At 44.7% G+C, this 9390-nt stretch overlaps 1 protein-coding gene across 1 annotated transcript; it reads left to right on the top strand.

The window, feature by feature from the left end:
• Nucleotides 1-267: 267 nt before the first annotated feature.
• znf281b (zinc finger protein 281b) lies at nt 268-7569 on the top strand. Its single transcript, XM_061094985.1, has 7 exons — nt 268-334; nt 2366-2890; nt 3075-3188; nt 3394-3517; nt 4341-4424; nt 4562-4680; nt 4960-7569. The coding sequence occupies exons 2-7, from the start codon at nt 2438-2440 to the stop codon at nt 6568-6570; spliced, it is 2505 nt and encodes an 834-aa protein (XP_060950968.1). The 5' UTR covers nt 268-334; nt 2366-2437; the 3' UTR covers nt 6571-7569.
• Nucleotides 7570-9390: the final 1821 nt, after the last annotated feature.

The following is a 9390-nucleotide window of genomic DNA, read 5'->3' as shown; positions in this document are numbered from 1 at the left end:
ACCCTCTCTCTCTCTCTCTCCCTCCCTCCCTCCCTCCCTCTCTCTCTCTCTCTCTCTCTCTCTCCCTCCCTCCCTCCCTCCCTCCCTCCCTCCCTCCTTCCCTCCCTCCCTCCCTCCCTCCCTCCCTCCCTCCCTCCCTCCCTCTCAAACCTCTGCAGCCTTCGCCTTGTCTCCTCTCACGACCCGTCGTCCGCTGCACCCACAATTCCCCGCGCCGGGACAAGATGGAAGAAAGCAGCGGCCGCCGGAGAACAATGTTTTGGCAATAAAACCCCGAAGCGGCGACCACGGAGACGACGCGGCCACGTTCGAACCCCCCTGCGGTCATGTGTAGGTGAGTGGGGCACCGGGGGGACCTCTTACCCGGGACGGGAAGGGGTCTTTGTCGAGATTTCACCCGGCGGAGGCGTCTGGCTCCGGGGGAGAGACAGCATCATTGTTTCTGTTGCATGGGCCGTAATGCGGGTTTTCGGTCGGGAGGGCTAGCTAGCAAGCTAACGAGCTAACTAGCTGGCAAGCTAACGAGCTAACTAGCTAGCTAGCTCGTGGCAGCAGCTTGATTGTTATAAACAACCTTCGACGTGGACACTTTAATTCGCAGCTCGGATCGCGGCCACCGGGTCGACACGGGTGCGGGTCCCCGGGGAGAGTGTGGCTAGTCCCCGACCCGCTGGTGAGCATTACCCGGGTGTAATCGAGGCTAAAGTTAGCTATCAATAAATAGAGCGCCAGCAGACAGATTTGATTTCACAAGCCTCATCAAAGCTCTGGATCCGGAGAATGAGCTCTTCCCCCGGCCGACCCGACCCCCAGCAACCCGCCTGTTTCCCCGCTTCTATTATTATCTCTTCTCGCTGTTTATATCAGGTTCCACAGCGACTCCACTCCGCTGCAGCGCCGTTTAAACAGCCAAGAAAATTGCATCAAAATCGTGGATGTGCGTTAGCTAGCCCGATAGCAACATTGGGTAACATGCTAACCGCTGCGTTACATTGATCCCCAATGGATGAAATTATGACTTTTTAATACCACAAAACGTGACTTATTCCCCTTCCAGTGACTTAAAGTGTCGCTGTGTCTGTGTCCAGAACGAGAGGTTGTGGTTTCCGGGAGGATTTAATCGCTTTGTTTTGATTGAGGGACGCGAGGGCTCTGGGTTGATTGTGTCTCATTGTGGCTAGGCGGCTAGCGTAGCCATGCTAACTGTTATGCATCACAAAAGCCCCCGTCCGCTTTCTGCAGGATTCGGGGTCTCGCAGCCAAACGGTCTCCAGACTAAACAATAAATCCCCCCCTTCCTCCTGGCTCGCACCTCCATGCTCGTCCGGCTCCATCAGCCTCATCCCCGGCCCGAACTCCCCGGAACCTCTCGCTGGATTTGACCTAAATATCGTTTGTTTTAGGCGACGTGTATTGAACCGATTAATTTGTCCAATATCGGAGCTAATGTCTCCCCAGCTTCTGCCTCCACGCTGGGGCTTATTACCCGAGTATTGTTGTTGTTGTTTGGTTTGAATCAAAAGTGCCAAAACAAAAAGGATCTCGAAAAAGCCAATTAAGCTAAAACACAGATTATTTTTTTTATTATTATGGCTGTAATCCAAGTCACATGTGGAACAGTAGAACAATGTGATGTGTGGATTAAATATCACAGACGCAGATAAGAACAGCTCTACTTTGTTGTTGTGGGTGATTTAAGTTCAGCGATCCACATTTTTTTATTGTTTAGTAACTCGGTCAAACCTCACAACATGACATCTGTAATGTGTGTTTCTTTAGAGCTTTAAACCCATATTTAGATGTATTGGGACCTTCCTTCTAATCTGATATTCTAGGGATGTTACAGATACAAATATTCGTATTTTCACATTGAAGCACTGGTGACTGATCTCAGAATTGAATAGAATAACATGAATATGTGAGGGATCGAGAAACACATTGTCATAGTGTAAGGTTTGGCATGTTACTATAAAAAATGTGAAACGTATAAGTGTCCTTACTTGAATAAAACATTTTTTGAATACGCTCAGTAATACTTCAGCACTTTATTTCAGTTTCACTTTTCTCCTGACATTGTACTAGTATATATTTTGTGTAAAACACTTACAAAGGTTCCCAGTTACCTAACTAGTGCTTGCGTTAGGTAAAGCCTAATAAATCCAATAAAGTAATTAATGGTTGACTAAAGGGAAACTCAGAGAACATAGTGGTGCACCCAGAGCACTGAGGGCTATGTAGCAGTGACTTAATTTACTTAATAGATGAGATGTTATAATTCACACAACATTTGAAAGTTACTTTGGATTGTATTCATCTGTGTAATCATCAATACTTGATGTGACTCTTTCTATTCCCTCTCTTTCAGGACATTCCCCTCCTGCATTCCTCTTTAGACACATTGCCCTCCTTCTCCCCTGCACAACGCAAAAGCACGATCATGAGTATTATTCAGGACAAATTAGCCAATGAGTTTTTGCGGAACGGTGGCATGGACCCAAATTTTTCACCAGGTATGCTTATGTTCAGCCACCTGCCACCTGTCACCAGCTTTACACGGCTGGCCTCCCAGTCCGTCATGGGCGAGCTTTCCCAGGAGATGATCCTGAAAAAAGAACGGGACTCGCCACCGGAACACCAGGGCGCCAATGCTATAAACACCGGGGGCTTCCTCCACAGCATGGGCATTAAGCAGGAGCGGCTAAATGAGCTGGATTACCGCATGCCCCTCTATGGCGGGGGTGGAGGAGTGGGGATGAACTGTGTTGGAGGGGGCGCGGGGAAGAGTGGCAACGACATGCAGGACATGTCTTTCGGAAACCACCACCAAAATCACCAGAACATGCTCCTGCATGACCTCAGTCTCAGCAACGTCCGTAGCCTGACTGAACCGGTAAGAAGACATCATGTTTCTATATAATGTTGTGAGTCATGCTGCATTCTTTCTGCTTAGTTTCCCTCTAACTGCCATAGCAGGAATTAAATGTACAGACTTGAGTTGTATACCTGCAGTGTACCAGAAGCCCCTATCTGCCATCTACAGACTGTGGTATACATACTCTATTATATGTCCTTAGATTCCTGGAAGACCGGGTAAAGAGCCAAAAGAGTCCTCAGGTAGAAGAGGGCGGAGGAGCAATGGGGACGGGCAGGGAGGCAAAGCCCGACGGAAACGTAACGATGCTTCGAAGGTTAATCTCCTTTCTATTCTGTTTTTGTCTTCTGCTTAACTACGCCAGAAAAATATTTTGTTTTGCTTAAAAACATCTGCACACCACAAGATTGGTCTGATACCTTCATTGCTTTCAGCCTTTAAATGTCTTTGAACTATGCTGAGGGAAAGTCAACAGCATTTACATGTAACTCTCTGACTCATGGTTTCTTTCCTCCTTGTAGGCCATGATGTTGGATCCAGATGGAGCCTGCCTGTCCCCCAACTCAAAACCACATATCTGCGAGCACTGTAATGCTGCCTTCCGCAGTTCCTACCACTTGCGCAGACATGTGCTCATACATACAGGTGAGAGACTTTCGCTGCTTTTGAAAGCTTTACTCTTCTCTTCAGATTTTCACCGCTGGAAATATAATGCTCCCTTTGCTGATCAGAGCTTTTTATTTATGTAAGCTGCACACACATGTTGAATCAGAAGCAGAACAGATGCAGTTATAGGAGACTGTTTCTGCTTCTTTCCCCTTTATGATTCCCCTAATGTTCAGTCAAACTAATGCAGCTGACACATTTTTGACAGAGGAAATACAAAAAAGGGTTTAACCTTTTAAAACAACACCCTCAAAACAGTATCAGGCAACGATTGAACTGCCTGGGAATGTTAAAAACCAGACACTCACTGCAGTCAGGTATGACTCGATGATTACTCATGTATTTCTGGACGTCTTAGTCATGCTCCTTTCTGGAAGTTACTCACATGGTTCTTTGAATTCAAACTCATAAATTGTTTAAAGGGAAAATTCCACTTTTTACAACTTCAGTTTATTTTTGTGTAGTTCTCTTGTTTTTCCTTATATGAATTAAGAATAACTTTATTTTGCAGTGTATTTGTATATGATAATTTAGACATAGAAACATTTTTATTATATAAAGCTCAGTGCTATTCTAAATCATCAATGCACTCAAAGTATATACAATCTATTGGTTTTTTTTGTGCTTCTAGTTTGTAGACTGTTAAGTATGTGAGCGTCTTATGTTTATTTTGATGTGTTCTTTTGCACAAGGTGTTTGACCTGGCATTTGAAATTCTACCTTCTCGTCATGGCGACTATACCATGACGAGCTGTGCATATACTAATTTGGTGAGCGGATGGTTGTACTCTTGATCGCACAGGTGAGAGGCCTTTCCGGTGCAGCCAGTGTAACATGAGCTTCATTCAGAAGTACCTCCTCCAGCGGCATGAGAAGATCCACAGTGGTGAGTTTCTGTTTGTGGAAACATCCTTCACTAAGTGGTGTTGGAAGCCATCAATGCCTTCTTTTGTTTGCAGTTTGTCAGTTCATAGAAACTTAACTGGGCTGGTGTACTAACACCGTCTTTGCCCTCTTTTACAGGAGAGAAGCCTTTCAGCTGTGACCAGTGTAACATGCGCTTTATCCAGAAGTACCACATGGAGCGGCACAAAAGGACACACAGTGGCGAGAAGCCATATCGCTGCGAAACCTGCCAACAAGTAGGCAACTTGTATTTTTTAAATCAAGTAGCTTATAACTGTTTACCCTTAAGAAATTTCCCTGTTGACTTTGTATATGATTTTAATGAAATCCATCAAGTCCTGTCTCGGAGGGATGATTGTGTCAGAAGAGGCCAGGGTATATAATGTTCTAATTAAGTGGTCATATAAAAGAGCTACTTAATCTCTGCAGAACTGTTCCTGTTGTTGAAGATAAAAAGCAAAACTGCGAAACTAAGCTTATACTTCTCTTTGTCTGTTTTCCTTCTGCCCACTTAGTTTTTCTCTAGAACAGACCGGTTACTGAAGCACAAACGGACTTGTGGAGAAGCCATAAAGAAGGGCCTGGACCCAAGCATGCTGGATCTCAGCGACGCGGAGCTAGGCCACGGCAGCTATTCACTCACTCAGGGAAACTCTACCACCTCCGGACGCAAGAGGGGCAAGTCCAAAAATGGTGAGGGCGGTGAGCGCAAGAGGAAGAAGAATGCTTCAGCGACAGCAGCCTCATCCTCTGGGGGTATGGCCCGAGACATGGGCCTTCAGGACTTCGGCATGGAGCACCCCTCAGGTTCTGGCCCCGCCATGCAGGGCCGCACTCCCAAACTGGTCTTTAAAAAAGCTGGCCGCAAAGGCCTTGACAAGGGCCTCCTCTCTCTGGATGACAGTACTGATGGACAAAAACTGTTGGGCCAGAAACATGACTCCATGGATCATTTGGAGGATTCTGGCCTTGACAATATGGGTCTACTGCAGGGCAACAAGCAGGGGCCCACCACCAGCAGCAACTACGATGATGCAATGCAGTTTGTGAAAAAGCGGCGCTACCTCCATGCAGTTAACAATGACTATGGAGCCAGCTCTCTTCACATGGCAAACCAAGGCAATAGTGTAATCCAGGGTTCCATGGGGCATGAGCCCACGCTGGCCATGCTGGACTCGTCGCCTATGGATCTCAAGCATGATAAATCGGGCATTCCAGATGAGGTACTGCAAAGCCTGCTAGACCATTATAGCCATAAGCCAGAGGGGACACACCACCATGACGTGACTTTCGACTTGTCAGATGTTCCACACCACGTTGACCTCCAACCAGCAGCCCCTGTTACCCCCGAGCTGGACGATGACTCGCCTAATGGTGGTGATAAAACGGCAGTGATGAGCGAGTACTCGAAATTTCTCCTGCAAGCCCTGGAGCGTACCAGCCATAGTGGGCCCTTCCCCAGTCTTGGTCCAACGGGGCCTTTCCCTCTCATGTCCAGCAGCTCCAGTCCCACGGGGCCCCTGTTCTCTGACAAACACGTCTACACCACATCCACACTGGATTGTGGCTACCCGCCTTCTGTCTCTTCCCCAGTGCCCATCGTTGCCCCGTCATCCGTCTCTTCCTCGTCCTCCTCCAAGTCCCACTATGGCATGCTCGTCGGCTCGCCCTCCCAGGCAGGTTACCACCTCGGCTTGGAACCTACCAGCCACCAGCAGCTGACCCCATCTCAGGAGCTGACCGAGCAGTTGGAGAAGCAGCACTCCCCCGGCAACTTCAACTTACCTCCCCAGGACCTGACTGCCACAGCAGACGGTTCCAAGGGGCAGCAATCCAAGGCTGGAGGAAACGCTCCAACCAACGGCTCCAGCTACCCAGACCTGTCCTCTCTGAACCCCCCTAAAGAAACCATGTACCAGATTGAGAACTTTGCCCAGGCCTTTGGTTCCCAGTTCAAGTCAGGGCGGCGGACCCCTCTGGGCTACGGCAGTGATCCTGGGGCAGAGGTCGATCATCAAATACGGACTCCAGTGTCAGAATTCTCAGGGTATACCAGTTTGTTAGCTGACGTCAGTGAGCCAGTGAGTACAGGATCAAAAACCCAGACAAGCCAAAGTTTCAGATAAGGGTCAAACAAGGTGAATCCAGTTGGGGGCCGTTCTGTTACTGTCCATACGGCCCCTATACCCTTCCTAATTTTGTTCTTGTAGCAAAGTTTTGTTTTTTAAACACTGCCATTAAATGTTAATACAAAATGACCAGGGAGGGTCTTCCATGGCCTCAAATGCAATTTTTTAAAATATGCTCATTTTATTATGTATTTAGTCGCTTAATTTCTGAGTAGTGTTTTTTGACATGAACGTACCGTAGATTTAAATGTAATTTAAAACATTTAGAGGGTAGCTATGACATTGCTTGATTTGTTATTTTTCTTTCTTCTTCTTTCCTGAACCCTTGTGTTTTACCAATCATCAAACCATTCATTGTAAAGTAATAATGAATAATGTTGATACGTTCAATAATAATAATTGTGGCAGGGAAAGGCCCAGAATTCAAATGGCAAAAAAGTATATATTGTCTGTTACAAGAAACCTTTTAACTCAGGAAAATAGGCAAAATTGTGTAATAAGACTTTGTATTATGAGATGCAATTAGCACAGTTTTTACAGGTGTACTTTGAGACTACAAAGCTTTGATTTTGTTTTTGCGTTGTTGTTTTTTATTTTTGAAACTCCTCAGAACAACAAATTACAAGACCCGATCATGTTTGGTTTCTACTGCGCGTAGCTTTGTGGAGATTATGGTACTGTTGTGTCAATGTGAAGACATCCGAGGTAATACAAATTGATGTTGATGCACATAACCGACCGTGGTTTCCTTGGCACGCACCGTCGTCAGGTGACGAAGTCTGTCTGACCATGCACTCCTCTAGTCGTGCCCACCAGCGACCACTAGAAAAGACAGCAGAGACACAAAAACAAAAAACCACTCATCGCCGTCATGGCTGCCTCAGAATGCAATGAACGCCGATCCGTGATCTTTTATCATGCTGTTGCTGAAGTGATTTTCTTTTTTTTATTTGTCTTTAAAAAAAAAAGAAAATTCACCATTTTTCTGCTCCACTCCTTGCTGTTCCTTTTTTTTGTGTCAATGAAATCAAACAAGCACTTTTAAAAAACAAAACAAATCATCATTGGAAACAACAACAACCCATTCAATTGGCATATGTGATACGTGAGTATTATGCTAATGATTTAATATTATTTTAAGAGGAGAAAACTGTGAATGGGGGTTGGGAGGGAGGGAGGGAGGGAGACTGGGTGGGAGGAGGGGGGGGGGCTGGATTATTGTCTAATGGGTTTTGATAGGGGTTGACTAGGCATGACGACGGGCATTTAAGTGTATTTTGTTGCTTTTTTCAGGGGTTGAAGAGAGGGAGGGCTCGGGGAGGGATTATTTTTCTTCTTACGGTTTGTCGGGTGATGTAAAAAGATGAATTTTTTTGCCATAATTTTGTTATACAATATTTTGAGAGTACCTCTTTGTATTTAAGTGTTTTGAGAGACAGGCTGACATGCTGGAACCCTAATATCTTTATCCCAAACCCTTTTATTTATTCTCCACTAGCCACAACAGAACTTAGTAGCAGGTATTTTATTTTTTGCATGTAATCACCGGACCTACACCCTTAACCCCCCCACATTCCCGTTTTATTTTATTTTTTATTCCCCCCCCCCACCCCACAGCTTTAGTATTTGCAAGAAACTGCTTCAATAAAGCAGCTCAGAAACTGAAAAGTTAAGTTATACCCACCTCCCCTCCCCAAAATGCAGCCCTGCACTCACAAGAATAAACAATGGCCTTCTTTGTCTTCCGCGGCTCGAGCCATTCTATCCTGGCAGCCAGGGTTGATATTTAATTTAGTTGATTTCCTGTGAGCCCCCATAACCCCACCCCACCTTTTCCTATGTCTGTGAGCTCCACAGCCAAGAGACTTTGAAGCTGCTCAGATCACAGGGAACAAAGACTGACCAGCCACGTCACTCCAAACACACTATGCTTTTTAATGGAGAGAGAAAAGAAAAAAAAGACAATAAGATTGACCTAAATATACCTCATATCACTAAGGCGTAAGAAAGCAGGGACACGCGTTTCATGTATGTAGTGGAAATATTTGTAGTATAGGTTCGACATATTGTATAATCATTTAACACTGCCTGTGTTTACAATTATTGAGTAAAATGACTCAAAATGCAAATGTATTTTTTTTTTCTGTACAAACATCCACGCCAAGCAGTGTTGCATTCTAGATGCCTCATAGAACATTCATTTTTCTCATGTTATATCCCTTATTTTTGTTACTTGCCATAATGTGTTTTGATATGATCTCTAGAAGGATATTGTTTACAAAAATGTACAAAAACACTAAAAATGTGTGTTCTCAAATCTTTTTGTTTATTTTATTTTTTTTATTGAGTTTTTCTCCAGTATGCATGATAAAGACATTTTTGTATGGCTTTTTTTCTGTCACCTCAATACCAAATTTTGTAGCAGAAGCCTCCCCATTCCTTTGTCTTATCTGTTCTAGACCCCTTGTGATATGATTTCCCAGGCTGTACCTGTTATTGAGATGATGAACGGATTAGAGAAGCCAATAAAACTTTTTGTTACAAAAAATGAGTGTGGTTTTTTATTTTTATTTTTGATCCCTGTAAGTTTGCCTTTTCAGTAATGGCTGAAAGATGCCCAGGTAGAAATCTGTGTTTGAGTTACATGATAGTGATCTGAAAGGAATGGTTGCAGGCGTGAGTAGATATAGTCAAATCTGACAGGTTGTGCGTGTGTGTGTATATATACATACATAAATCAGGCCTTTTTATATTGTGATTGCAACTTCATAAAGCTGTTGTCATAAAGTTATTTATACCTGATAAATGATTTGTTGA

Source organism: Limanda limanda, chromosome 21 (assembly GCF_963576545.1).
Source record: "Limanda limanda chromosome 21, fLimLim1.1, whole genome shotgun sequence".
Taxonomy (NCBI): Eukaryota; Metazoa; Chordata; class Actinopteri; order Pleuronectiformes; family Pleuronectidae; genus Limanda; species Limanda limanda.
Note: the sequence above shows the minus strand (reverse complement) of the source record. Positions and strands in the feature narration are given on the sequence as shown.

Coding starts and splice junctions, on each gene's coding strand:
- znf281b (XM_061094985.1), top strand. CDS start 2,438: ATGAGTATTATTCAGGACAAATTAGCCAATGAGTTTTTGCGGAACGGT. Junction 4,425..4,561: donor GCATGAGAAGATCCACAGTG/GTGAGTTTCTGT, acceptor CCTCTTTTACAG/GAGAGAAGCCTTTCAGCTGT. Junction 4,681..4,959: donor GCTGCGAAACCTGCCAACAA/GTAGGCAACTTG, acceptor CTGCCCACTTAG/TTTTTCTCTAGAACAGACCG.